The sequence below is a fragment of the Chelon labrosus genome (genome assembly GCF_963514085.1).
Source record: "Chelon labrosus genome assembly, chromosome: 8".
Classification (NCBI taxonomy): domain Eukaryota; kingdom Metazoa; phylum Chordata; class Actinopteri; order Mugiliformes; family Mugilidae; genus Chelon; species Chelon labrosus.
Genome location: NC_140358.1, coordinates 21,021,173 through 21,048,677, shown reverse-complemented (window position 1 = coordinate 21,048,677; position 27,505 = coordinate 21,021,173). Strand labels below are relative to the sequence as shown.

At 40.3% G+C, this 27,505-nt stretch overlaps 4 protein-coding genes across 4 annotated transcripts; 2 read left to right on the top strand and 2 right to left on the bottom strand.

Moving 5' to 3' along the window:
- Positions 1 to 533: 533 nt before the first annotated feature.
- On the bottom strand, positions 534 to 9,688 carry aup1 (AUP1 lipid droplet regulating VLDL assembly factor). Its single transcript, XM_084549955.1, has 12 exons — positions 9,393 to 9,688; positions 7,891 to 8,028; positions 7,195 to 7,345; positions 6,552 to 6,739; positions 4,916 to 4,988; positions 3,891 to 3,964; positions 3,444 to 3,510; positions 3,142 to 3,244; positions 2,904 to 3,041; positions 2,638 to 2,777; positions 1,720 to 1,808; positions 534 to 888 (listed from the first exon to the last, which is right to left on the bottom strand). The coding sequence occupies exons 1-12, from the start codon at positions 9,431 to 9,433 to the stop codon at positions 843 to 845; spliced, it is 1,248 nt and encodes a 415-aa protein (XP_084406081.1). The 5' UTR covers positions 9,434 to 9,688; the 3' UTR covers positions 534 to 842.
- A 757-nt stretch (positions 9,689 to 10,445) lies between these two features.
- On the top strand, positions 10,446 to 17,953 carry ctsf (cathepsin F). The gene is made up of 14 exons (XM_084550453.1): positions 10,446 to 10,855; positions 11,588 to 11,698; positions 12,029 to 12,110; positions 12,617 to 12,678; positions 12,830 to 12,902; positions 14,463 to 14,576; positions 14,727 to 14,875; positions 14,980 to 15,076; positions 15,158 to 15,238; positions 15,449 to 15,568; positions 15,814 to 15,878; positions 16,236 to 16,326; positions 16,486 to 16,544; positions 16,807 to 17,953. The coding sequence occupies exons 1-14, from the start codon at positions 10,607 to 10,609 to the stop codon at positions 16,879 to 16,881; spliced, it is 1,428 nt and encodes a 475-aa protein (XP_084406579.1). The 5' UTR covers positions 10,446 to 10,606; the 3' UTR covers positions 16,882 to 17,953.
- Positions 17,954 to 18,390: 437 nt separating this feature from the next.
- Positions 18,391 to 21,487, top strand: eif1ad (eukaryotic translation initiation factor 1A domain containing). Its single transcript, XM_084550576.1, has 5 exons — positions 18,391 to 18,520; positions 18,884 to 19,002; positions 19,123 to 19,231; positions 20,645 to 20,753; positions 20,873 to 21,487. The coding sequence occupies exons 2-5, from the start codon at positions 18,916 to 18,918 to the stop codon at positions 21,108 to 21,110; spliced, it is 543 nt and encodes a 180-aa protein (XP_084406702.1). The 5' UTR covers positions 18,391 to 18,520; positions 18,884 to 18,915; the 3' UTR covers positions 21,111 to 21,487.
- A 192-nt stretch (positions 21,488 to 21,679) lies between these two features.
- Positions 21,680 to 24,534, bottom strand: LOC311492323 (N-acetyllactosaminide beta-1,3-N-acetylglucosaminyltransferase 2-like). The gene is made up of 2 exons (XM_084550575.1): positions 24,514 to 24,534; positions 21,680 to 23,997 (listed from the first exon to the last, which is right to left on the bottom strand). The coding sequence occupies exon 2, from the start codon at positions 23,991 to 23,993 to the stop codon at positions 22,641 to 22,643; it is 1,353 nt and encodes a 450-aa protein (XP_084406701.1). The 5' UTR covers positions 23,994 to 23,997; positions 24,514 to 24,534; the 3' UTR covers positions 21,680 to 22,640.
- Between the last annotated feature and the right edge of the window lie 2,971 nt (positions 24,535 to 27,505).

The following is a 27,505-nucleotide window of genomic DNA, read 5'->3' as shown; positions in this document are numbered from 1 at the left end:
GACGAGATGGGACGTTTACCGCACAGAAAACACATTAAAGCTGCCGTTTCCCACAAGCAGTAACGTGACCTTTGTCTGTCAAATCCGACTGATAATAAACTGCATCTCATCCATTAACACTGCAAGAAACTTTGCTTCTCCACGAGAGTTGCAGGTCTATAGTGTTGATTTCAATAAACTAAGAAACCTTTAACTTATTTTCACAACACAGGATTTACAGCCTCTGGTGTTAAAAGGTTGTAGTTTCCTATTAATTGTGTGTTTTTGTTATCATGAGCGGCAGGCTATTTTTCATAAGAACTGGTATTTAACAGCTGAGGGTCAGTGGCCTGAGCATACACCTACTCACTGGCTCCCTCCTACAGAAGGCTTTGGTTCTTGTTGCATCTTAGGTAATACATGACACATTACAAACATAACGGAGACAATTAAAATGTGATTTAAATGTTGCTGGACATACAAATTAAAAATGTCTTCCTCAAATATCACGAGTGCCACAAAATCTACACACATGCGGAATAATTTCTTGAAAGCAAGGTCAAGCTGAATTTTATTTTCATTTGAGGACTCTGGACATTATAAAAATAAATAGATGATTCACAGTCAGTGGATTGTAATACAAACTGTTATCAAAATTATCAGCCAGAATGAAGAATTAAACACATGCATAATCACCATTCCATGAACTTATACATGTCCTGAATACTTGTTGCCATTATTACTAATAACAATTTTTGACAGAACAGGTTGAATATAAAATCACCATTCAAATTAGACAGCTATGCAAGTTGAATATGCTTCTTTCTGACGAGTTTTCAATAATGGCTTGACCTAAAGTGTGTTCAGTGACTCTCTTCCTGATCCAATCCGTGCTTCTCGATGTAACGTCTGGAAGAGAAATACAAACAAACACAGGAGATGAAATGGTCTTCGCTTCATACGAGTTGACACACACCTATAGATGGTGGATGTGGCACATTTTGGCCAGCTGGTGGCAGAACAATTTATATAACAATACTGATTAAACACATCCAGCAGAACCAGAGTGACGTTAGCATTCACCTGGACTCATATTTCAGGCTGTGTTTCCACAGACATCACATTAAAGTTATCAGCCCATTTAACTTCTGAATGTGTTTTTCAGCTTGTTGCTAACACTCTAAACACTATTGATGAGACAGATGAAAGTGGAGCAAAACAATAAATGTGCCAGCATAAAAGAATAGCTGAAACATCATAAAACACCCCACAGAGTCCAGGAGAACAGATTACTCTGAGGGTTTGTCATTACCCATTGTTAATATATAATTATTGATTAGTGTTAGAACTTTTCTGAGTCCAGATTTCAGATGAGAAAATCAGAAGTGTCTAATCTTATCTGTGAACACCGTTGTTCTTTTACACATAACCTTTGGGTTCTGCCTGTTGCTCATTAGTGATTCTACATAATGTTAAAGCTGCACCAAGCAAAGGAAGTAAATCTCCAGCCACATGAATATTGTATAACCGTTCACTCTTACACACCTGCAGGATGTTGTGCATAATGAAGCTGCTTTGGCTGTTGTCTTATTAGCATGAACAGACACGGAGCATTAAAAATGAGAGCTGAAACACCTGAGAGATACTAACAGAAAATTTGATTCCACCACACATGACAGATGTTTCCGTCACATGTGGTTATCAAGAGACACTGCTGTGCTAACGGTAACAAAACCTCACCTTCGTGCAAAGTTATACAGCGCTTCTTTTCTTTCCTGGAGAGACAAATGTCTATCAACTGGTGATTTCCCAAAAGATTTGGCAGCAGGCTGAGGAGAAAATGGAATAATCACCTTAGTTAAAATGATTGCAACTGAACGAGGAGCTAAAAATACTGCAACCACTCACAAATTAAGTACACAAAGTTCTTGTAACAGCACACGTCAAGGTTTGGGATATTAGCTGGCTAAAACAGTCAGTTCTCTCTCACTGACTGTGTCTGATGCAAATGTGTAAGTATGACTTGAACAATGTTATGTCCATAAACTGCAGTGGCTCCAAATCACAACTTACAGGAGTTGAGAGGAGTGTGAGGTTTACCTTTACAAGAAGGTTTGGAGTATCCTTAATATTCATAGTATTTTTTTTAGGTGCTCCTTGTTTTAAGTGGCTAAACTCATTTTACTGCTGACTCTGTCAAGCCAACGTTTCAACATATTTGCTTGGGGGCAGGTAATTAAAGAGTGCCGGTACTCTTCTGTGCTTCACCAAACTGGGGGTATCCCAACCACCATTTTTGTCTGATCTGACTATGGATATAAGTATCTCCCCACTTCCAAAAATGAAATAATTACTGTTAAGAATATACTGGCAGTCTCTTGGTACCAGTTAGTACAGAACACCTTCAGTGGTCTTGCAGTCTATTTCCATGCCTTGGTCAGAAATCTGTTCTTGGTCCATCACGCCAAGAACAGATCAGACAGGGTGGTCATTATGATTTGGCTCATCAGTATCAAGAAAATCAATCAAAGTGACACAATATAAAACAGTTATACAAAAAAAAACTGAATATTTAACTGTTTTACGTTCATATGCAACTTTGAATTTTATACTAAAATTGTAGGAATAATCAAATATGAACTTCATTTATAATCAAACCTTAATAGTGGGAGCAGAACCAGAGGAATAGTGGCTGATCTTAGACGCCCCAAATGTCGACATCCCAGTTGCTTCCATTGAAGCCTCTTCCTTGTTCTCTAGCAGATTCGTTATGGTGGTGTCAACACAGTTGGTTTTTGCTGTATAGGATCAAAAGACGGCTTCAAGGGTATGACACATTAAATCCTATGTAAATTTTACGAAGGATGTGTTACAAGGTGCAGAGATGGATGTGAATATAACCATGCATTTAGACTGTACCCTACCTAAATCTTTAGCGATGACATTCAGTGGGACGTGAGGCAGGACGTCCTTCACCTGTTGGGCCATCTTGGCAATCCTGTGATCATCTGTGCCCAAACTCTGGACCATGAATCCGAGTCCAATAGAGCCAGGTGTGACACCTACGTTAATGAAAAGAACAGCTGACTTCCCCCAAAAATCTGAATCTTCTGCAGTAAGAGAGTCGTCAAGATATGTTGTAAAATAATGGGATTTACTCACTTGTAGATGTTTGGGGTACAGAATGTCTTTTCCTCTTGATGTGCTCTGCTTTGTCAGCTTTAGTGATCTTGGTGGAGACCAAGCCGAGTTCCACAGCTAGTAGCTGATAAGATAAAAACAAAACACACATGATATGCACTTTAGAGAAAGTAGAAAATCATGGATTTCATGATTTAGGGAACTATAGCAAACCCAGATCTCTGTTTAGTTACTTTGCACCATACAGGGATCTTTATTTAACATTTCCAAATATTTGCTTTTACCATTACGAACATAAGACGTATAAATCCACTCGGTCTTACCTCCTGGACTTTGTTGGCAAACTCCTGCGTGGACTCACCATCTTGTCTGGACACTGGAGGAAGCCAACTGGGATGAAGATGAAAAAGTAATGGAAGATATTACACTGAGAAGTCTGGCAACACAGAGCCTTAAAATCAAAAGGAAACCATTTAAAAACCTGAATTTAGAACTCAGAGCTTTAAAAAAAAAAAAAAAAACGTTTTTAAATGTTTTTGGGATACATCTATTAGCATCACTGACTAGAGTAGACGAGCCTGAGGTTGTGACTTGTGCCAAAAGTCTTCATCAGCTTATTCTGTTCTCAGTGAATCTAGTTTACATAATCCAATCGCCACCAAACAGTTCAGAAGAAAAACTAAATTATCCAAAAGCATGGCTCCAGAGTATCATGATTCAACGTTAAAAAGCAACAGCGGATAGAAATAATGACACAAATTATTTAGTACCTTACATGATACACTGTACAGGGCGCGAAAAATGTCCATAAGAGCTCCGTCAGCCAGCTGGACTCTGGTGTGCTCTGTGGACGGACGAAAGATAATGAATAACAATCATGGTAACAGTTTAGTGTAACCCTGAGCGTCTAAGCGTTGTGTTCAGGTGATCCTAACAAACTCCACTTATAAATATTCCTGTTTAGTATAAAAGCCCAACATTGGCCACTGCTGCACACAGGAACACAAGACAGAATTATTCTTAGCGCTGAGATGGGTGGATTAGATTACCGCAGCCCACACTAATCAGCTTCCTGCTACTTCCAAGAAATTTCACTCATTTTGTAATGATTTTCCATGGAAGGAACATGATACATAAATGCATCATACTATGTTATTAAAAGGCTGCCACAATGTTACGGCCAAGCACACAAAAGTATCTCTTCACGTACTTGTTAGAGAATAATTTCTCTTCCCTATAGATAGTTTGTGTAGTTAATGTTAGATTACTGCTGGGGTCAGCTATCTGCCCTATTTTCTCTCTGAGGAACATGCCAAGGCCATGGTCCCTCTTTGGCGTCTTCAATCTCACTCTCTGGCTGTCTGCAGACACAGCTGTAGAGTTAGATGATAACGCCCTCCGTCACTGGATGATGACACTTTGTATTTCCTAGCTGGTGTGAATCCTTATCTTCATGTTTATGTACTAAAGCAAATTAGATGTTAACACATCTCCTATTTGCTGCCTCGGCCCACCTTTCTAGTATAAGAATCTGAGCTTTACTGTTTGACCCTCGGAATTGAGGTGGACTCATGCACTTATGTTGTGATGACGAATCTTCTGTTCTCTTCAATCGAGCCTAAATAAACCCCTTCAGCATAAAACATACAGGACTCTGGTACTTCTTCTTCTTCTTCATCGGCGTCACCACAAATTCCTTCCTAACAATACTTACATACACATTAAGAAGCACGTTTATCGATAATACACTAATTATATTGATACTGCTGATATATGCAAGTTCAAAAGACATTACCAAAGAGATCAATGGTCTGGTCACTCGTAAGGCCACAGGTTGAATGGATTCGGTGAGAGAGAAAGGCCAGGAACTGAGAAGAAAAATATATTTAGATTTAGTCGGATCGTCCGTGAGCAAATAAGACTTTAGAACCAATGTTGACCTTTTCTGAGAAACAGAATTCTGAATTCATTACATGTTGAAATATTCATTATTATTGCATCATAGCAAGAACCCATGAAGAAACCAGTTGGTGCTGAATATCAGAACTCTGCACAAAAACCACGGCAATGATCTCATTATAAAGTGCACCTCCATCTCCACTGAAGATAGAGTACACATGGATCTGAGTTTACTCTAATTAACAATAGAAATTAATCAATTCTGCAGATGTTTCCTCACACTAATTTCTGTCCAGCTCCAGAGGGAAATTAGCCAGGAGACTCAACTGCTAAAGTGATTCATCTCTATCTCAAAGTGCCGTGAAAGAGGGATGATAATTTGCGGCTGGCTTCATTAAATCCCTCTTTTCTTTTCTTTTTTTTACAACCAAATTCATGGGTATGAGGCCAAAACTGTCTCCATGGGCAAATATTGATAAATCCCAACATTTACTGCTCCGTTGCGTAACTATTCATTTTGCTCCCGATTACAGTAGGCTAATGTGTACAAATGAACAACAGCAGAAACAAAAGGAACAAAGAGGAAAGTCTAGAAAAGTTTTTTTTAGGCCTTATTCAGACGGAGTACTAGCACGCAGTGATGATCACAAGTGGACAGCTTTAAGAACAGGTGGGAACACACTTAAGACGCAGTGGGGACACATTTGAGATCTGACCGCTCGGTCTACATTTGGAGGTGATCTGACCTCCTTGTGACTACATTCCTCTAGCGGTGCAAACACACAGTGGTCTCTGGCCACACTGAAAGACCGCCAACTCAACTGACGGCCTTTGCAAAAGCACAATTCACATCTTGCTTTGAAAGTGGGGTAAAGATTGAAATTATCTCAAAACAAAAACGTGGCTTGTATCTTAAACCAGCACCTGAGGAGAAAACAAAGACACTAGACTGCTAAAAAAAACACTGATGTGTAATTATTAGTGGGAAGAGCTCCTGAATATGTTCTGTCCTTGTTGCTGTTACTAACTAACTACTAACTAAACTGATGAATAAGCTTTTACAAGAATAAATTAGCAAATTAAATTATTGACTGTGTGTATGCTCTGTGTAATCTGATCATAATAATGGCATTCACATGTGGTTTCCATCAGCCGTGTCTATATGTTGACATGTGCAATTTAGCGATGTATGATTAAATTATGTATTTCCTCATTACAGATAGAGGCTTTCACTTACTTTGATTACCAGAGGCTTTCCTCTTCCTATGTGGACAACTGAGACACATCTAAAGATGCATTTAAACGGTAGATGTGAACACATGTACTTAATGCTGGCCTGTTGTGATCCAATCATCTACAACGCATATTATTACAAGAGTGAAGGGGCCTTAATATTCTACTTTTGCTTGTCGTTTGGATTTCAATGTTCCCGGCTATTTCCCTTTCCTATATTTAATAACTGTGTTCTCCTCAGTGAGAGGACGTAAATGTGAATTCTTACATTAATCAGAAATAGAAACTTTTGCACTAACCTGAACTTGAGCAGAGCAGCACGGCCGTTTGTGGTGTCCTCTTCGGGAAACAGGAGCAAAGGTGGGGTCCCTTCAGTGGAGCAGTACCTCTGAAGAGACTCTCCTATAGCACCCTGGCCAGACGCTGAATGGATTTCCATGAAGCCTCTGGCCCAGCACACAAAGCCTGTGGAGCCCTCTAACTGGGGCTAATGAGCGGAAATCAGACAAGACAGAGAGCAATCTTGTGACACGGTGTTCACTGGACAATACAACACAAAAAAGGGGAAGGCAGCATATTTATTTACACATTTATTTCCACTGAGGGCAGCAAGACTGTCTGGACAGTGAGCAGGTAGGACTGAAACAAGCTTTCAAGCATCGGTGCACAAACTGGCCCTTCTGCAAACATGCAATCATCTGCAGTCAGTTCAGATGTAGTATTGACATGAAGGCGATCATGTTCCAAACTAGAGAAATCAGCTGCAGACTCATCCACAAGGAATTACGTAATATGTACATTTTCGAGTGAAACATGTGATATAATTGTGTACAGGCCATATCTACAAGTGCATATTGCGATGTTCCAACGGAGCACGGGCTCGAATACATCTTTAAAACATGCTGCACGACGTGGCTTAGCAAGGTACAACGTGAAACTCACAGTATTGCAGGGGGTCAGGAGGTTGATTATGTTGTGGTCGAACTCCGTCACGTGATTGCATATGTACAGCTTGGTGTTCTTGTCTCTGGAGCGAGGATTTTTCTGTCTCACGTGCATCCCCAGGACTGAGCACATAATCCTCACAATAAATCTAAAAAAAAATAAATAAAACGACATAAGTGGAATAAAAAAACTGGATGTAATTATTAACCACAACAAAGCCAGCCATTCCCCAAAATGCACATTACTTTGAGTACGTATGATGTGCAATAAATCATTCTCAGTAACAGCCTGCAGGTGTTAACTCCTTCAGGGTTAAATTTTACTGCTCTTCCAGCGACATCCAGGTCATGTACATACATTAGTATAATTTATAATATAATATGTAATTATATGTTAAGGTTCTTGAATCATACAGTCATCAACCCTATGTAAACACGGACATTACTATGAGAAATATGCCATTACATTAAATTGACCAGCAATTTGTCTTAATGGTGTTTAATGGGGTCCAAACTCTGACAGGCTGCAATTATTTTTAATGGAAAGCAAAGCATGTATTATAGAGTGTGTTTTAGCGTCAACAGTTTTCCTAATACATTATATTTCTATTGGCACCTAAATCATTATCGTTGCACACTTTGATTATTATTAATGACACATAAAGGGAGCAAATGTGTTAAAACAAATACTTGCCTTCTAACAAAACTTTCTGGAAGTGCACAGCTGACCAGGAACACATGGACGCCAATAAAAATCCGTATCAACGTCAAGCAAATGCCGACTGGGAAGTAAATCAGCAACAGCAGGAGAACAACAGCATCTTTGGGAAATCTGTACCAAGAGAGAATCACAGGAATATAGGTCCAATTATACATTTACAGTTGATACAGACCAATAAATTGACCAGGCAATGTCAGTCACTATTAGTCTTTTAAGGATGTATCAGTGTACATAGTAAAATAAAACAAAAAACACAACTACCATGCATGTAAAATGAGTTTTGAGGTAAATGTCAGACAGGGTTACCATTATGTAATCTCCACGAGAGAGCACTGAAGGGTTTCACAACTACAGTGTCTATCTTGGTATTCATCTTTGTCCCTGTTCCATAAAAAAAAATATACTAGGAATCTCTATTAAGTGTGTTTTAGGTTCAAATTTAAAACATCCTGTCTCAACCACACCTGTAATTTGAACAGTGTGTAAATTAGACTGCTAAAATCATGTATTAGTTGACAACCTAGTACTGTAACACCAAATAATCCTGCATCAAGTTAAGCTACTTTAACACTTCGACTGTGCAGAAACGTTATACTACCCAACAATAACTTTCAAAAAACAAAAAACAAATCCACATTTCTCCTAGACATTTAATTTTGTTGTACATTTGCTCTCCTTAATGTTCTCTAAAATGGCCTGTTTATGCACATGCACACACTTTTCTTACAATACTAAACCGAGCACGCAAAGTAAACAACTTCACTGTGAGCCATGGTGAAGTTCAGTTTCTCATTAATACACAAGTTTCGTTTTCTCAGCTATTACACGTGTCACTACGATTGACTCGTAGTTTGGGGCTTCACAACATCTCGCTCACATTTAGTTTTTGTTTTGTACTAAACCCGACACCATAAAAGGTACTGCTGTAACCAAGGGCCTTATTTCCTACTTGCACTGTAGTGAAATATCTAAACGGCGGGCCTTTCTTTGAGTACATGGTGAAGACCAACTTCTGTTTTTCCACAAAGCTGAGGGTTATATGACAGTTGTCCATTCTGCTTACATAAGTAAAAAACGCTATCTCTGACTCCTCTGAATAAATAAAAGAAGCTTGAAATGTTTAATTTCCAGCTACCATGACATTCAGCACCAACAGTCATCTAATCTCGTTTAATATTCCTGCATTAAGACGTGCACAGTTAAATTAGCATTGCACAACAAATGCTAACAATAAAGTGTTTACGTTAACGTCGCCGGCTAGTCGCACGGCTAGCTAACCGCAGGATTCACGGAATATTTAACACATTTTCATAAAGAAGCCTTGTGGTGCGCTGGTTAGCAAACAAGCGATAAATGTCTGCGATAACCTTTACTAGATTCCTTCACCACAAGGCCATAACTGCAACTGTGGCTAATTAGCATTAGCTTCCGCTTAACTAGGCAACTTAACATCAGCTAGCAGTTAGCCGACTTACCGACGAAAGTCAAACATGTCTTCAATCCCCCGAGTCTCCATGTCTGCCCGTCAGACCTTGGTTTTTTTGGCAGAAGCTAATGCTAAGAATACAACCTGAACCCTAAATATAAATTAGTCATAACGTTCACGGCAGCACTTTCGTCCTGCGATGGGTGAAACTGAATCCAGCTCGCGTTAACGTCCTTCCGAACAGCTTACGTTTAGAGTTAGAAATGTTAGCTTAGCATTTATCAACAGATGTTACTGTCCGTTGTGCTAGCAGAGCTAACGGCTGCGCTCGTCAGCCAGCCCACAACAACAATAACACTTCCGGCCACGATCCTACAGAATAAAAGCGTTACCTACACTACACAAACATTTGTAGGTAGGTTAAACATAAAATACAAAAAACGTATTATATATAACAACTCTAAGCTTAAGCCGTTCATTTTATTTTATTTTTTTATAAAATCTGTAGCTGTGTAAGAAAACAATTTAAGTCTATCTGCATCAAAATACGGTCTTTTTCTTTCAAAATAAAAAGCGGTTAAAATGTGCAGTAGTTTGTCTCCCTCTAGTGTCTATACTTGACACATCGAGTCACGATGTTATAAAACTGGTAAAACATTTTAGTAATAAACTCAATTGTTCAAGATTTTTATGTACAATTTTTGTACTTGCTTATTAAATAAAATTAATAATATTAATAGGTTGTCTGAGAGCTGTGAGACATAATATTAGTATTAAACTGGTTCAGGAAAAAAAGAGTGACACATACATGATAATTAAATAACGTGATTTAAAAAAATATTTCATAATGCTGCGTGCATGTGAATAACTGTACATTAATGCAGTCTATGTCGCTCCATATACTGGCTGTTATCTCTCTTGTCTGTCAATATCTAACCTTATCATGTTTTGTCTGCTTAGATTATATAATTATATGATTTATTTACAATGGCATGATCACTTAATTATAGTTATTACAGGTCTGAAATGTCATTGTTAAATAATAAGAGTGAGCAACACTACGTATGTTTCTTGAACACACCCCCATCCTCCCTGACTCCTCCCACAGCAGATTTTGTTTGGCAACAAGAGAGGACCTATTGTATAACGCTGCAGTTTAGTGAATATCGATTATTCCTCTACCAAAAACAAACACTTGTCTTTTTTAACTGAGCGCAGACTGAGGACAGGTCCCTTTTCTCCTTGACATCACGCAGGAGCATCATGGTGCTCGGAAACCGCAGTTGTGCGCTAATCCCTTGGCTGGCCCTGGCCGCAGTGCTGGGATCGGTACTCGGGCTCGGCGAGGATCTCGACCGGCCTCTGTTCGGGCCCCCCGGGTCTCCTATCCTGCTAAAGGAGTCCGACCCGGGCCTCAAAAAGGCACTGCTTTTCGCAGAGGAGCGCTACAATCGGGGCTCCAACGCCATGCACCTCCGCAAAGTCAGCCGGTTCATCTCTGGCTCCAAACAGGTCAAAACAGCATCTTTTATTATATTTTATTTTATTTTATTATCATCATTTTGTCCACGTATTAAAAAATTTGTCGTAAAATAGTGTTGTAGTACACACAATTATTTATTTAACAATTTATTACATTGTTGTGTAACAGTTGTAAACAACAGTCTTACTGGAGGGATTTAAAACTGCATCATGTTAGCAAGAGTTAGCTACACACAGACCGGAAGAGGGATGACCTATTTTCAAAATAATAGCATGAGGAGAAGAATTGTTTATGTTGATCTAACACAAATTAAACCAGTGCAGTTTTATTTTCTTCTTTTCACATAAGTATAATTAAGTTAGAGATTTATTTTTAATTTTAGGAGGGAAAAAAATCACAAGATTACATGCATTATACGGGTATCTTAAGGTTCAGCTTTTGATTGTGACCGGAAGTCTTGTCTTTGAGTTAAAAAAATAGCTTAACACTGAAAATAGGTCATTTATCAGCGCATCCCGCTGGCCTGTTACTGTACCACTAGACTCTATGCAGTAAAAGGATCATCCAGTATTGACAACAAAACAAAGCCTGCGCATTGTGTGTGCATCATCAAAAAAATCTCATGATGCACACACATATTGTTGTTACTGTCTGTATGCAGTGAGTAATGTTTGAATAGATGCTTTATTATTGGGCGAAATATCTTTTTATTTTTTGTAAATTAAAAGTGATCTTTGTTTGTATGTATTTCTGTTTTCCAGCTGGTTAAAGGAATCCGTTATACTTTGACAGTGGAACTGAGTAACACCCAGTGTAAGAAGTCCACCATGCTCAGGACATGTGACTTCTATCCCGAGGCACACAAACTCAAGGTAGGATGTTGGAGACAAAAAGGGAATTTGCCACAGAGAGAAAAACAAAAACAGGCTATGGTTTTAAAAACGCAAGTTAAAACTGCTCAAGATTGCACATGAATATGAATCCAACTGCGTATTGATTTATTATCGTGGCCAAGCATTTCCGTTTGTTCAGCTGAGGTTAGCCATCTGATCTTGTGACTTGAGTTTGACTCAGAGTGACCCGAAGCACGCTCTTGCCTCTTGCTCACAGGCATGCACATGAAACAGATTGTGCAGTAAGTGAAATTAACATCTATACTCCCTGTCTTCTGTTATATCTTCATTTATTTTTTTACATTTCAGACCGAGGTGTGTGTGTTTGAAGTGTGGGACATTCCCTGGCAGGGCAGTTCTACCCTGCTCAAACAGAAATGCCAGCCTAAAGGTCAGTCAGCAGCACGTAAGCAGATAAACAGATTGATCATTCAACATTTAAGATTCATTAAGGACACAGTTATAGCTCACAGTGACCTGTCCTACCTCATGAGCTCTTGGTTAACTGTAATCTTCTGGTTATAGCAGTAATGTCATTCAGTAATACACCAGCCCTGTTTATTCCAATGCGTGTAAAGGAAAAGAAAAAGAAGAAACGTACAGTTTCATTACATTTTTTCATGTTGATTGGAAGGCCAGTCTTACCAAGAAGCTCATATCAGTCAGTCAGTGCATGGGTTTGTTTGAATAATTTTTGTCCCTCATATTATGTAAGACTAATGTTTACCAGTGGGGCTGATAAGTTATGAGGTAAAAGGTTAAAAAGTGATGAGTCCATGTCCAGATTTTAAAATTCTTTCTTCCTGTATACAGAAAACAACCAAGATTGATATATCTATTAAATATATAGATTTTTACCTACCACTAAATAATAAACATGTATGTTTTTCTTTCCAGCTGAGCCTGAAGAGACCAACAAAGTGGAGAATCCATCCACCAGCCAGCCTCTGGACGTAAATGTAATGTTGTATTCAGATCAGTGATAAGTTGGCGTATCTTATGTTCTCCAGCAGTGAACTTGTTGTGTAAACTGCTGTCATCATTTTGAACTTGGGATGGAGGATAAGGTTTGTGTTGATTCTGTGTGTTTTTCTTCTCTTTATCTGTTAGGAGTCTGTGGAGCTGCTGGGCCAGTTTAAAGAGTTCATGGTCAAATACAATAAGGTGTACAGCAGCCAGGAGGGTGAGTGAGTCACATGTATTCATACCATGGACACACCAAACAATGGGCGCATTGTGGGACACATTCATGTCGACACACGCTGAATACTTCACCTTATAGTTCAGCCTGATTGAAAACAAACAAACCTCTGAGTGGCAATCAGTGGATATACACCGATCAGGAATAACATTATGATATTGTGTAGGTCTCCCTTGTGCCTCCAAAACAGTTGTGACACATCAGAGAATGGACATGGGCCTTCTGATGGTGTCCTGTGGTGTCTGGCAACACAATGTTGTTAGTGGGGGCCTTTGGGTCCTATGGGGTGAGGGGAGGGGCCTCTGTGGATCATCCCACAGATACTTGATCAGTTTGGGATCTAGTGAATTTGGAGGCCAGATCAACACCTTGTGCTGTTTTTCATGTTTTCTTTTTAATTATTCTTAAACTGTTTTTGACTGCTGCTATCAAGGAGTGTCATTGCTACAGGGCGGGGGTGCCTGGTCTGGTCTAGGTGGTTTGGTACATGTCTAAGTAACATCCACACAAATGCCAGGTCCAAAAGTTTCCCAGCAGAACATTGAATTATCACACACTGGTCAATTGCATTTACTTCTCCTGTGAGTGGTCATAATGTTATGCCTGATCTGTGTATGTCTTTTGCAGTAGCTGGTTATAAGCACGTAAATAAACATGACCAAATGTAAAACAGCACAGAATACAAGATCAACAACTAAAGGACACATTAGTGTGACAACATTAGCTACATAACGACTACACAGAAATTCAAAATAAAAAAATAAACAGGTAAACAGGCAGAGTGCTATTTGCCTGTCAGCCACTGAAGCCAAATTTTCCCACTTGGACTTGCCCCCCAGAAACTACGATCCTTTGGAGGTCCTCAGTGTTTTTCCACTGCAGCAACCAGAATATCATTTAGAATCTGCTCTCCTACTACTTCTCGTCTCTTATCCAGTCTCTCTTTGCAAAGATTTAAATCACAAACAACAGTTCTCTGTGCTTACTGTTGTTGCAGTGTTGCACTAATGTCTGTCCATCAGTTATTATAGCATTGGTGTTGATGCTTAGTATTCTGCATCACCTCTTCCTTTGCGACCAGAATGGAGCAGGTTAGGATGCCCCTCTTTAAGGCCCGGCTAGCTCAGTCGGTAGAGCATGAGACTCTTAATCTCAGGGTCGTGGGTTCGAGCCCCACGTTGGGCGCAAGTACTTTATTTTGGGCAGCACGGTGGAACAATGGGTAGCACTGGAGTGTTCTCCCCGTGTTTGTGTGGGTTTTAATGATGATCAGATAATCATGAATCAACACCAGCTAGCTGTTTATGAAGAACCAGTAGTCTGGAGTATTACTGACTTCTCCAGCATAATCCAAAAAACATTCCTACAGGAAATGAAAGGCTACCTTTTGGTTTAAATTCAAAGCAACCCAGATCACAAACACTGATCATCTGCAGACACAATACTTGAGTGTCTCTTAAAATGTCAGAAATTAATATACTACACAGTAGTCTTTAGTTGTCAAGAGGCAGACTAATGTTTATTTGAACTTTGATTTTGCAGAGACTGATCGTCGTGTGCGCATCTTCCACGAGAACCTGAAGACGGCTGAGAAGCTTCAGTCTTTGGATCAAGGCACAGCTGAGTATGGAGTCACCAAGTTCAGTGACCTAACTGGTATGTACCTCTCTGCTATGTATTTGTATTTCCACAGTTTCCGTGGAGGAAATGCAGCTTCTGCTTTCTGCATGTTGCTTCAGCCACATTTCAAATAATCCTCCTTAGCAAACACCAGGTTTTGACTCTTCTCCTTCTGCGTTTCTCCAGAGGAGGAGTTTCGCTCTACTTACCTAAACCCGATGCTCAGTCAATGGGCTCTTCACCGACAAATGAAACCAGCCTCTCCTGCCAAAGGCCCAGCCCCTGACAGCTGGGATTGGCGGGACCGTGGAGCTGTCAGCTCTGTTAAGAACCAGGTGCCTACAAACAGAGTTAATCATTAGGCAGTCTTTTTAAATAGCATGTTGATAATGAAACAGTTCTACCTCCTGCTGATCGTGGGTGTGGGCGTCTCTTACAGGGTATGTGTGGATCGTGCTGGGCATTTTCTGTCACGGGAAACATCGAAGGCCAGTGGTTCCTGAAAAATGGAACACTGCTGTCACTTTCAGAGCAAGGTAACACAGAGCGCTGATCCAGTTGTTCAGTAACTTTCTCCTTTTTACAGTTGAATTCATGTTTCGATCTGTCCTCCACAGAGCTGGTTGACTGTGATGGAGTGGACCAGGCGTGCAGGGGTGGCCTCCCATCAAATGCTTATGAAGCTATTGAGAAGCTGGGTAAGTCTCTCGTCCGATGACAGCTGGGATAGACTCCCTACAAGTCCTGTTGCACTTGTTATAGCTTATTTTGGATATTTCAAAAGAGAGAGGAATTTGCAGATTTGCACACATCTTGGATTTATGCTAATTAAATGGATTTTTGCACAATAAAAGATGCTAAACCCAAACTATTAATCTTTTGACGTTTGCCCCTCGTGTGTGGTTAAGGTGGCCTGGAGACTGAAACGGACTACTCCTACACAGGGCACAAGCAGACGTGCGACTTCACCACCAGGAAGGTCGCCGCCTACATCAACAGCTCTGTGGAGCTGTCCAAAGATGAGAAGGGTGAGTGGGCAGAGCGAATTTAGAGGCGACAAGGAACGAGAAGAGAAAGTTCAGATAAATACGTCAACAGATTTTTAATCTGAAAGATGCAAGTCGCTAGGTAGAGCACTACGTGGACATGTCATTTTCAGTATTAAGGACAAACAGTTAGTGAAGATTAATGGCTGCTGTTTCTGTAGAAATGCTAAGCAGCGTCAAACAATGAGCTGTTAAATGGGCTCATTTTGATTTGATTTTCTCCACAGAAATTGCAGCCTGGCTGGCTGAGAATGGACCGGTCTCTGTTGCTCTGAATGCTTTTGCGATGCAGGTAAGCAGTTCTGTCACAACGGTGCTACAATAAATCTTATCATAAAACTCACTATCAACAAGAAACTTTGAATTTTTCTCTTAAATTGTACCTATGTCTGTATTTTTGTTCCTATTCTTTGTGCTCTTAACATTTTTACCGTTGTATTCTATGCTCTGTGTTTAATTAACATTTAAAACATTTAGAAAAGTGCTATAAAGTAGTTACACTGAAGTCTGACAGACTTAGTTTGACATACAGCACACGTCCATCACCTGCATGTGAACCAGGCGATAAAGAGAAAATAAGGTTAAGATGCCTCTGAATTTCACTGCAACCATATTTAATTAATTTAACTGGTCATGTGAATTCCTGTAGTTCTACAGAAAGGGTATTTCTCACCCCTTGAAGATCTTCTGCAACCCCTGGATGATCGACCACGCTGTGCTGATGGTGGGATACGGAGAACGTGAGTATATCCGCCCTGTTTTTAATCCTCATTTTCAGTTCTTACTTGTAAAAGGGAGAAGGCCCACGCATATGTTGGTCCTCCTTTTTAACATAAATAATGATCTTTTTGTAAATCAAGATGAGGGACGTCACCGTAATAAAGTTCCTGTGTTTTCAGGTAAAGGTATCCCATTCTGGGCTATCAAAAACAGCTGGGGGGAGGACTTTGGCGAACAGGTAGGAAAACATTTGTGTTCTTAAGTAAAATCCAAACCCTGACATTTAAACCAAATATATCACAGCACTGCAATATATAACATTGTGAAGGTTAAAAATTGTAATGCTCTGTGGTGGTTGAAAGATATATACAATACATCTATCTATCTATCTATCTATCTATCTATCTATCTATGTGGAAGGTTTGATGACACAGAATGAAAGTAAAAAAAAAGAAAACTAGTATGTGTTTTTCTTTAAACAATCTGCTTCTTTCACGCAGGGTTACTACTACCTACACAGGGGCTCCAACGCATGTGGGATCAACAGAATGTGCTCATCTGCTGTAGTCAACTAAACCACCAAACCCACCGTACTGATGTACAGCAGCTGCCGGCTGACCCCGCAGCTACACTACTCGTAGTCACACTCTGACGCACCCACATCCTACTGATGTTTCATTTCCGTTAAAACCAAATTAGTGTTTTACCTTCATGCCTCACACCTCATGTCAAATTACAAAAGCACACCAGCTGCAATAAAGCTATCTTTGATGTGATGATGATATTTCTTTATTTAATTTTAAACTAGATTTGATATGCACATTTCATTCCGTTAGTCGGGCAGTTCATCGTGATTGGTGTGTTTCGGGTGGTGTTGTGTTAACTCATCTTTCCATTCAGTATCTGAGCCAGTGCTTATAGACTGATTTACTCACTGTAGACTAATATTTTGTCAGTATACTTGGCTAACTCTTTACCAGTGTTTGTGCTAATGTTATGTACTTGAAAGGGTTGTATTTTCGAAATGATGGTGTTTTGACTTTACAGTGGAGATCTGCACATACTAACGGGCTGCAGTGCAAGTGTAATGACTGCTGTAAGACTGTGAGAAATGAATGAAGTTTGAATAAAACAGGTGTTGAGACCTATTGTTTGCTCTTTTTTTATTGATATGTGTTTTCATATACTTATATTTCCTCATGTGCACACGAACTATGAATAAGTTAACAAACAGACATTACATTTAAGATGTACATATGAAAAGTAAAGTGAAAAGTGCACATTAAACCAGTGTTTTTCAACCACTGTGCAGTGGCACACTAGTGTGCCGCGAGAGACCGTCAGGTGTGCCGTGGGAAATTATCCAATTTCACCTAATTGGTCTAAAAAACATTTTTTGAAAACAAATTAATTATTATCTGTAAATAATATCCCATTGTCAAGTGTCTGTGTATATATATCTGTGTATCTATAGGCCAAGAGCTGTGTTCAGCCAAACAGGCCCAGGTTTCACATGGAATGAGTAGAAAAATGAAAGATCATAAGACTTTTTTCTTTGTGTTTATTTGATTCCTATTCAAGACACTTTGACAAGAATGACTTTATATTGTTAATATAGGCTACAGAGTTTCATTTTTTTTAACAATTTAAGTTGGTGGTGTGCCTTGTGATTTTTTTCAATGAAAAAAATGTACCTTGGCTCAAAAAAGGTTGAAAAACACTGCATTAAACTATTAAAAAGCGATTAAATGAGCATGGCTCTGGTGCGATCTTGAACGTTACTCAGATAGAGAGAAAACTCAATTACCCACAATGCAAAGGGAGGGCCACGGAAGAACTAGAGATGTTACAGACTAAAACAAACTACACGTGATGTCTGCCGTTAAATTCACTAATATAATTCGTGGATAAATTACTTAAATGTCACATTTTCTTCTAGTGAACGTTTCTTTATCCGTCATGTTATATATTACACAGCCACTGCGCGGCCATGAAACAAAATATAAATAAACAGCAGCCATTATTTTGAAAACGGTACGACCTTTAACCCCGGAAGTGTACGTTCGCCACACTGTTTTCAGAAAACACAGGCTCATGTGGTTTGGCTCTTAGTTGTTGATTTGAACACAGTCTTTTTCCACACAGACTACTAGTGTGTTAAAACATAATCCGCTTCAAAAGGACGCATATCAACCGTTTCTTCTTTGTTTCAAGGTAGTCACGTAACCCGCCGACGTGATTGAGCACGAGGATACGCTTTAAGATAGCTAATGTTAGCTTGTCAAGCTAAATTCGTAGTAATGTTTATGTGTGTTCTGCGTGTAAGTTGAAAGAAGCAGCTAATTGCTAATGTGTTTTCATGTCACTGAGGTTGCCAAAATGTTTTACAAAAAGTTGCTAACTGATGAGCAACCCATGCGAGTTTTAGCTAGCAGCTTTTAACATTAAGCTAACTTAGCCCTTTTTTTGATTACTGGGATTTTTTTTAGCTCCTTAATGTATGATTTAGTGACCACAACATATCTTCTTGTTTACCTGTTTTTACCTGAACTTTGTCTGTCTCATCTTCTTTCTCAGCTGGCGAAGGAACCTGCAGTTCACTGTTCATAATGTCACAGGCCACCAAACGCAAACACGTTGTCAAGGAGGTTCTTGGAGACTTCGTCACGCCCACAGAAAACCAGCAGATTGTGAAGGTAACCTCTATCAGAACTGCACCAAATCTGACCGTCTCACATGTTAAAAAAAAAAAAAAACATTAACTAATACCCACATATGAATCTTATCTCCATCCTTTACCTGTGCACTTTTGACAGGTTACCAGTAGCCGTGGTAACAACCTCCATGAAGCCATCACGGCTCAGGGTGAGACCTTCCTGGTGAGCATGCCCACCAAGTTCCGCAAGAACATCTGGATCAAGAGAGGTAACTGATGGAGTAGGATGTTTTATGTATTATTCCTGTGGCACAACTCCTGAAACGTGCCAGGTGATATTTTATAGGTGTTATACTTAGGGACATACTTCGTGGCTTTTTTGTACTCATGTGCCACTGTCATTTATTACCCCTCATTGGGATTTATTGACCCCTTTTAATATATCCTTAATGATACCCTTGCAAATGATAACTTATTACGTGGATAGCTTTTCTAAGAAATGCTTTAAACCAGACAACAAAGTCCGGGAAGTGTAAACTGCACAAGATTACAACAGTACGCGACACTTGTTATTGTTAAACTTATATCAACAGTCCTTCAGTATAATTTATCTTGGATGGAGGTCACACAAATTAGATTAAACAGAGACTGAAGATAAATTTTCACATAAACATTGGCAGTGTTGTCAGTGCTGGTAATAAAGCTGTACCTTTGTTCAGTAATATTAGAGAAGTTTCATGATTGGTGTTTACGTAGCTCGTAAAAGCTCGTTCTCAGGTGTTGACAAGTTCATCTGCCGTGTCGTGTTCCTCTAAATAAACAGCATTCTTTTGACTGTGTTAGTTCCAGCAACTACTAAAACACGTAACTCAGAATTTGACTGGCTGCCAAAGGTTTTGAAAGCTTGCTTAACTCTTAAAAGTCTAAAGAAAATATGAATCTCTAATAGTCCCTTTTCACAGCTGCAGCTCTCCCTTTTCAGATTTAGTTTCCAATGTTTGAAACCTTGTAATCAATGATTTGAAAAGCACAAGTTCAGAGGGGTGAAACTTAATTTGGAAACTGCGAACACTGTATGTTTGTTCGTATTGCTCAGATCTGAACTCCCACTTTCAGCGGTTTGATCAGACAGTTGCGAGCTTTCAAATCAAGCGATGCTTTTAATTTCTTTTTTGGCAGCGTTCTCCTGAAGCTGTTGTTCAGTCTTTGTTGAAGTCAAGGAGTTTGTTTTAGAGTTTTGAACCAGAGCGGCGAGTGTCATCAAGTCGTGCAAATACACATTCTTCAAGGTTTCCAATCCTTTAGAAACTGTGCTGTAGAAACTCTGTAAAAAAAGAAGGAACACTTGAATATTAACTAATATTTACAGAGTTTAGATTTCTTTTCCAACTTTCAAAACGTTTTTCTGTAGTTTCAATATATGACGTGATATTAATCCCATAAGAGATTACAGTTGAATTATAAATTGTTACCTCCCAAAAGTACTTATTGTTCTCTGTCTCAGCAGATAAGCAAAAAAAAATGGTCTGGCAGCTTTTAAAAAGAAAGATAATGACGTAAACTTAACGTAGAAAGATGATAAGTCAGCAATGTGATTACGTACTGGTTGATACTGCAAAGCCTCTTTCTCTCGTACAGTTAAAATGACCTTTACGGTTTGTTTGTTTCTCGTGCTTCCCAAGGTGATTATGTGATTGTGGATCCTATTGAGGAGGGAGAGAAGGTGAAGGCAGAGATCAGCTTTATTCTCTACAAAGATCACATTCAGAACCTGCAAAAACAGCGGCTCTGGTGGGTAGAAACACACATATAAACACATATAAGTGTCCTGATGGGCATCACTTTCTTAACTTCTGTAACTGAGCTTATAGTGTGTGTGTTTGTTTTTCTTTCTACTTACCTCCTTCCAGGCCAGAGGGGTTTATGGAGGAGCAGTCAGCACAGGACAAGATACACAAACAGCCGGAAAAGGAGGACAAAGACGAGGAAGAGGAAGGTAGCGACTCTGAAGACGACGAGAGCGACCTCTTTGTAAACACCAACCGCTGCAACTACCAGTACAGCGAGAGTGAAGAGGAAGAGGACAGTGAGGACGAGGACGAGGAAAAAGAGGAAAGGACAGAAAACGGTTCGCAGCCGCAGCGCTGAAGACACGGACAACCGAGAGCATGATTTGTGAAAATCAAGTAACGGCGTGCTCTGCTGTGCTGCTGTCGTCACTGACTGATGATTTCAGATGATGGCCGATCCCTGCATGCTGCAGATCCCTCTGCGGTTCTAGCATGACAGACCTGTAGGAGACGTTAAACGCTCGGACTCGTTCAGTGGACTTAATCATTCCTGCTTGTAGAATTCATCCTCCAAAATCTAACGTGGGATACCTTTGTCTTTTCAGTTTCCTGTTGACAAATTATCACAAACCCCATGTTTATACACAGAGGCCTCCAATGGAGTCAGTACGTGGAAATCAAAGAGCTACAGTACATTTGAAATAAATAAATAAATCTGGAAAACTAAAAAAATAACTCGTTATTACTGTAATACATTCTAGTTGTGTCTGATATTGGTTGCTGGTTTAGCAAGATCTTTGCGGGACTGGTGGGGGGGTTTTGTGAGAATCCTTTTCCTGTCTTACTGGTCTTCTGAAGTTACAAACACCGCCATTACCCCTTTAGTCAGTAGTGACCAAATGACCTTGAAACTGACATTTCTTTGAATATAAACTCTGGGGCTGCATCACTTTCAACAGAATGTCTTTCCTTTTATTTCACATTTAAGCAACAGTCTCTTCTGGAAACTTCTGTGCGGACAAAAAACACAAGCATGGTTCTGAAAACAACACGTTTTCAACATGTGCTATGTACACATACCCAAAACATTAGCTCATCACATAGTAGGATATTCCCACTGCCAGACGAACCAGTACGACAAGAACGTTTTCCCCCAAGGCTTGAGAGGAAACTGTCGTTGGACGACATAATTTAGATTTGAGACATAGGTGAATTCCTACATCATTACTCTGACTGTCAAACTCTTAACTAATTCAAACAACTATAAGCTTGCTTTGGCTTAAACCACGTCTCACATTATTAAATAATACATTACGATGGCGCTGGGACTGTAAATAAACAATATATTGTAATTAAAATACTCAACATAGTAAGGGAGATGACAAAGTTTGGTGTTAATACTTTGGTAAATGTATAAAACAAAAAACAACTCACTGAACTTGCAAGAAGGAAGTTGTTTTACTTCCCCTGTCATAAAAGACAATAAACTGTAATAAGCCGGACAGGATGGAGAGAAGTCAGGCTATAATTCAAACCGGATCATTTCAACCTTCTTGAGATAAGAAAGAGCCGGACATTCACACTTATTTACAATAAATCACATTTAAAACTGAAAGACTGTTACATGGTATTATAGTTTTTTAGAGGTACTGTGGTTTTATGTGTAAAATGAGCAAGCACACGGGTGTAGACTTTTTACAAACGGTGCTGGCTGTTAGACCGCTGACACCACGGTTTCCACATTGTTGGGTGTAATTAAATATGAGCACAGAACATGCCTCCAGTAACAAACTGACATGGGTTTCACTTTCAGAAATGTGACAGTGCTATCTATCAGACTAAGACAGACTCAACAAAATAGCGGTGAACAGACACTGCCACAGTGCAGTTAGTTTTTCTTCTTGTGTTCAACTCTCAGAGCCACATCTCGACATTGCGTCTGCGTCTTTTTCAAGTCGTTCCACAGTTCTGTTACCTGGCTGGGGCTTCGTTTGTGGACCATCAGTATTGTGTGGTAAGAACACTGCTGCGCCTCTTCCTTCTCCGGAAAGTCAAATGTGAGGAAGGCAGGGTGGTGGATAGGAAAGGCATTAAGCCGAAGCATACACATCCCTACGTAAACGTCGTCAATGGGGAACAGGTGAACTCTCTTGGACATGTGGTGCAGGCGTTTTGTCAGCAGGCCAGAGTACACCACCCCTCCCCCGCCTGCGTACGTAGGATATAACCCCTTGTAGAAGGTGTCTGGGATAAAGTACTTGGACTTGTTGACTCTGTTGGGCATTGCTGCTCCTATGACATCTCCAACCATGAAGTCTCCCATGGTGATGTTTGGGTTGTTTTGCTGGTCATGGAGATAGGTTACCATTTTCGCAGTGTTGACAAAGACGTCGTCGTCTCCCTTAAAGACAAAGCGAGTCTGACCGCAGGAGCGCGAGAACCAGCTCCAGAAGAGCACGTCCTTCAAGGTGAGGTTGAAGAATGTATCCTCAAAGTCCCACTGGAGAATGTCTCCATAAAACTCACTCTCTGACTTCACTGCAGCCGACACATCTACACCCAGCTCCTGAATGTTTTCTTTACCCAGCAGGAACACTCTGCGGACGTAGCCTCCAACGTCTGCTCCACTGCCGTTCTTCTGACCTGCCACCCATCCCACCTTGCCCCAGGTCTGTCGAATCGCCTGCCGGTTCCTGAAGTTCACCTCTGTTGACTTGATAGCCAAGAGAAGGAAAGGCACCTCTCTTTCTTCCTTTGTCTGGGCTCCACATGTATGTGGCTGGAGGAGAATTGGGTAGTCCCTCCTTTGCATGTTGCTCACAAACTCCCGAGTCTGCTTTGGTAGCTTGTCAACGTTCTCCCTCAAGATGTCCTCATATTGAGAGAAACTTTGCTTCAGAACGGAATCATCAGCCCTTTTTAATCCTCTCTTGGCTATGCTGGGACGCAGGATGGGGTTGAAATGGTGGTCAATGGACAACTGGAGCTGGTTCCAAATACCATCACTGTTGTGGCTCTCCCAGAATTTTTCTGGGAATGGGCCGAATCTGCCATTACGCAACGTTCCTGTGGCCACAAAATGAGAACTGATGTGTTCTGTAAATGCCGGTGATGTCCTCGAGTGCCCTTGCATGTTCATGCAGATCGTTACAGCAGCGAAGATGAACAGGCTGACCAGGAGGATGCATGGCGTGCACAAACAGATCAACACGTTACGCCAGCGACAGCGACACCGTGCCATTCAACTGCAGACGCAACAAACAAATAGTGGATTAGTTTGGGCAAATCTTAGATGAGTGTTGAAATAAAGAAAAACATTAAATCAGTGCATTTCTGTGCGTGCTAAGATGCAAATTTCTATGACTGAGCAAAATCAGGACAGAATAAAGCTGACTTTTCCCAATAATGTAATCATAAAATCACTTTTTTGTCAGATTAATCTAAAATCTCTAATACAGCTACAACTCTACGATGCCTGGGGAAACTCAGCATGCTTAGAAAGATTGGGATATAACTGAAATCTCCTGAAAATCTGGACCTTGTAGAAAGCTTTTTTATCAACTTCTGTTCCCAGGGTCAAGAATGGACTTATTTAAAAGACAAGAAGAGAGTTGCTGAGATCCAGTTAACTTACACCTTGAACAAAAGTACGAAAATACAGTTCTATCAGCTGACAAATTATGTGTGTTACTGATAGCAACTTCACTGTGCCAGTGAAGTGACACTATCCTCTTAAGTGTCTTATTATAAAATCAGCTTACCTGTTTTAAAACGAAGGCTCAATACTCAACTAGTTCATGCCAGTAATCCGGTGAGAAAGCAGAAAAGAACAAGAAGAATCCCTGAAGATGTGATCCAGTGAGTCAGTGCAGGGTGAGTGGAGGTTTCCTTCTGTAGGCTGAAACCCTCTGGCTGCTTGTCTGATGAGTCTGCTGTAGTTTCTGCAGATTTAACAGCACCCAGCAGACTCATCAGACAGGTGTGTCTGTGTGTGTGTGCGGTAAGGACACACCCATTTATGGAAAGTAGGCAAACAGAAAGGCACATGTCAGCTTCTCTACTCATTATATTCTATATTCTATTTTCTGTAAAACAGTGAAGCAGTCTTTGTTTTCTTCTACAGTGTGAACTAATTTAGCTTAATCCAAGTATACCTTGTGCCAAACCAAATAACCAGAATGTTTCAGCCATCACTGAGACTCAGTAACATCAATCTTTTCATCTTCCTGATATCTAGCACTTTACAGCTGAAGGAAACTCGTATACAACCTGTGTAGCAGCTGCTTAACATCTGTTCGGTTCAAACAACTGCTATATCTGCTTATCTGGATTTAACCATCAATACAAAGTAAGATAATCGCCAGGGCTCATTATGCCAAAGCCACACACACATCAGGTTAAACAGGAATTGCAAAGAGGGACTCATGTTTGAAGTGCGTCCTGATATGTGGGCGTTGATGCACCAAGAAGGAAAACCCATTTACGTAGTTTCCAAAGCAAGGGGCTCTGACTAATGATGAACTAGCTGTGAAAGAATTTGAATTCCAAAAGCCAATATTAACTCAAAATATGAACTGAAGTTTAACTTTTGCTCAAATGTCACAAAGTGGAACATTTAAACTAGAATTCTGAGCCATAGTTAAATGTCAAAGTATCTCACACACAAAGAAGGTTTGTCTTTTGTCGTTTGCTTGAGATAGCAACTACTGGTATGGCAAATGTGCAAAATTATGCATCAAAGGCGTTACCCGCCATCAGGAATCCAAAACTAAATTCTAGAAAGTTCACTTCAGGCACTGCCGAGCCGGTTTGCAATATTTGGGGTTTGGTGCATCCGAACGCTCCGCTTCATTGTTTTTTCAGTTGTCAAGTTGTCGTTATATCAACAGAATTTAAACAAACAGACATTTTGTTGTGTTTCGTTGCTAATAGGCCATGGGCATGGCAATGAGCCAGCATACACCTCTGCTGTAACCAGGTCAGAATGAAAAGGGAATACTTGATGGGTGCCATTTAAAACATGTACAATGGAGAATGCACATTGTTTGCTCATTTGTAAACTAGAAGTCTTGTTAAAGATAAAGTAATGTACCTCAGGGCCTCCAGTGCAGCCATAAGGTAGCGTTGAGGCTCAGGGAAGATGTGCCTCCGTCATGAGTGAGGTTCCGCTTGATGGTGAGGTATAAAATATCCTTATTTTGAACATGCATGAGAAGATATATGCCCTGCTGGAAGGTAGAGGGCTAAGAATTGAGGTTAGATGCTCTTTACCCTTCTCGTTTCACCTCTCGTCTCCTTTGCACAAGTTGAATTCATCCACCTGCTCACACAAATGCTGCATCGAAAACATGCTCATGTTATTTCAGCTAAAGGTGAAAGTGCTGCCACCCGGTGTTCCTGTTTGAAAGTCTGTCTTATTTCTAAGTAGAAATACGAGGAGAGAGAAGCAAGAAATGTGTTTTTAAAAATATATACGTTGCAAAGACGACAGTAGTGTTTCAAAATGGTAGGAATAAAGTTTTATTTTCCATATGAAGGGGTGGTTTTGGATTTTTCTTCTTTTACAAGTAGTATGTTTTTGATAAAACTTGCAAAAAATCTTCTAGCATATTCCAAGAATGATGGACATGAAGAGAAGGGGATTTATTGCTGAATGTTAAAATGAAGACACGTTTTTATTTATTTTCTTTTTTTTTTTTTTTCACCGAGTGGAAAAACGATTTGCTTGCTGCTTTTTCCATGCACCCAACTACCAGTACCACTAGGACATGCAGGGGGATTTGTGGGGTGAGAGGAGAGGAGAGGAGAGGAGAGGAGGGGAAGGGGCCAGAGGAGGGGAGAAGAGGAGGAGAACGGGGAGAGGAGGAGAGAGAAGGCGGACAGGGGAGGGGAAGGAAGGGGAGAGAGGGATTCGGTAGGTAAAAAAGACAAAGGCAAACTGCTTGACAAACAAACATGGAAAGGACTCTGTGTGTGTGTCTGTGTGTCTTTGTGTGCATTTCTCAGTGTGTGCCTTGTTATGTATGATGTCGGTATACGTGTGAAAGGTGTTTGTAAAAGGCGGGTGGGAAGTGCAGGGTGAGGAGAAACAGGGTGGGGTTGTTAACAATTCAACTAGCTCTAGAAGCACACTATCCTCACTTGCAGTATTTCCACATAGCAAATCCCAGGTTGATTACATTGACAGTAAGACAAAACTAGCCAGACCTTTGGGCCATGTACCCAAATAATATTTGTATATACTTCTAGTATGATTCCCCTGAATCCGAGGGGCGTCTGTTGCCATTTTTAAGATACTTTCGAAATCTGTGATCCATGCATCGCCTGTGTGGAAACAAAAAAAGAAAACAAAAAACAACTACTGGAAATTCTAACAGGGACACATATTGTATCTGACACGGCATCATTTTCCTCAGTGAGCTTGAAAGGGTCCCGAAACTTGATGTGTATCTGAAGTGGAAGAGTTTCTGACACGATGGGCCTACTGTTAAGTGTGCTGTTCGGTGCTCTCGTCCAGACGCGGGGCTCGAATTCGTCGGCTAGTTGCTTCTGAAGGTCAGTAAGAGGTTGAGGAAGACATGGAGGTGAGGGGTGACGTGGGACGGAAGGGGCGGACAGACACGGAACAGATCATTCAGTCAATATGACCAAGCAAAAGAAGTTCAATCAGTAAAGGTATAGGAATGCAAACCAAGGATGCAGTAATCAGGATTATCATATGCCACCATTTTGGCTGTGAGCTAAATAAAACAC

Excerpts from the sequence above, each read along its gene's own strand:
- eif1ad (XM_084550576.1), top strand. The coding sequence starts at position 18,916 with ATGTCACAGGCCACCAAACGCAAACACGTTGTCAAGGAGGTTCTTGGA. Across the intron at positions 19,232-20,644 it reads GAACATCTGGATCAAGAGAG|GTGATTATGTGATTGTGGAT; the intron begins GTAACTGATGGA and ends GTGCTTCCCAAG. Across the intron at positions 20,754-20,872 it reads CTGCAAAAACAGCGGCTCTG|GCCAGAGGGGTTTATGGAGG; the intron begins GTGGGTAGAAAC and ends ACCTCCTTCCAG.
- aup1 (XM_084549955.1), bottom strand. The coding sequence starts at position 9,433 with ATGGAGACTCGGGGGATTGAAGACATGTTTGACTTTCGTCG. Across the intron at positions 8,029-9,392 it reads GACATGTTTGACTTTCGTCG|ATTTCCCAAAGATGCTGTTG; the intron begins GTAAGTCGGCTA and ends CTCTTGGTACAG. Across the intron at positions 7,346-7,890 it reads CCAGAAAGTTTTGTTAGAAG|ATTTATTGTGAGGATTATGT; the intron begins GCAAGTATTTGT and ends ATTTTTTTTTAG.
- LOC311492323 (XM_084550575.1), bottom strand. The coding sequence starts at position 23,993 with ATGGCACGGTGTCGCTGTCGCTGGCGTAACGTGTTGATCTGTTTGTGC.
- ctsf (XM_084550453.1), top strand. The coding sequence starts at position 10,607 with ATGGTGCTCGGAAACCGCAGTTGTGCGCTAATCCCTTGGCTGGCCCTG. Across the intron at positions 10,856-11,587 it reads TCATCTCTGGCTCCAAACAG|CTGGTTAAAGGAATCCGTTA; the intron begins GTCAAAACAGCA and ends TCTGTTTTCCAG. Across the intron at positions 16,545-16,806 it reads GGGAGGACTTTGGCGAACAG|GGTTACTACTACCTACACAG; the intron begins GTAGGAAAACAT and ends TCTTTCACGCAG.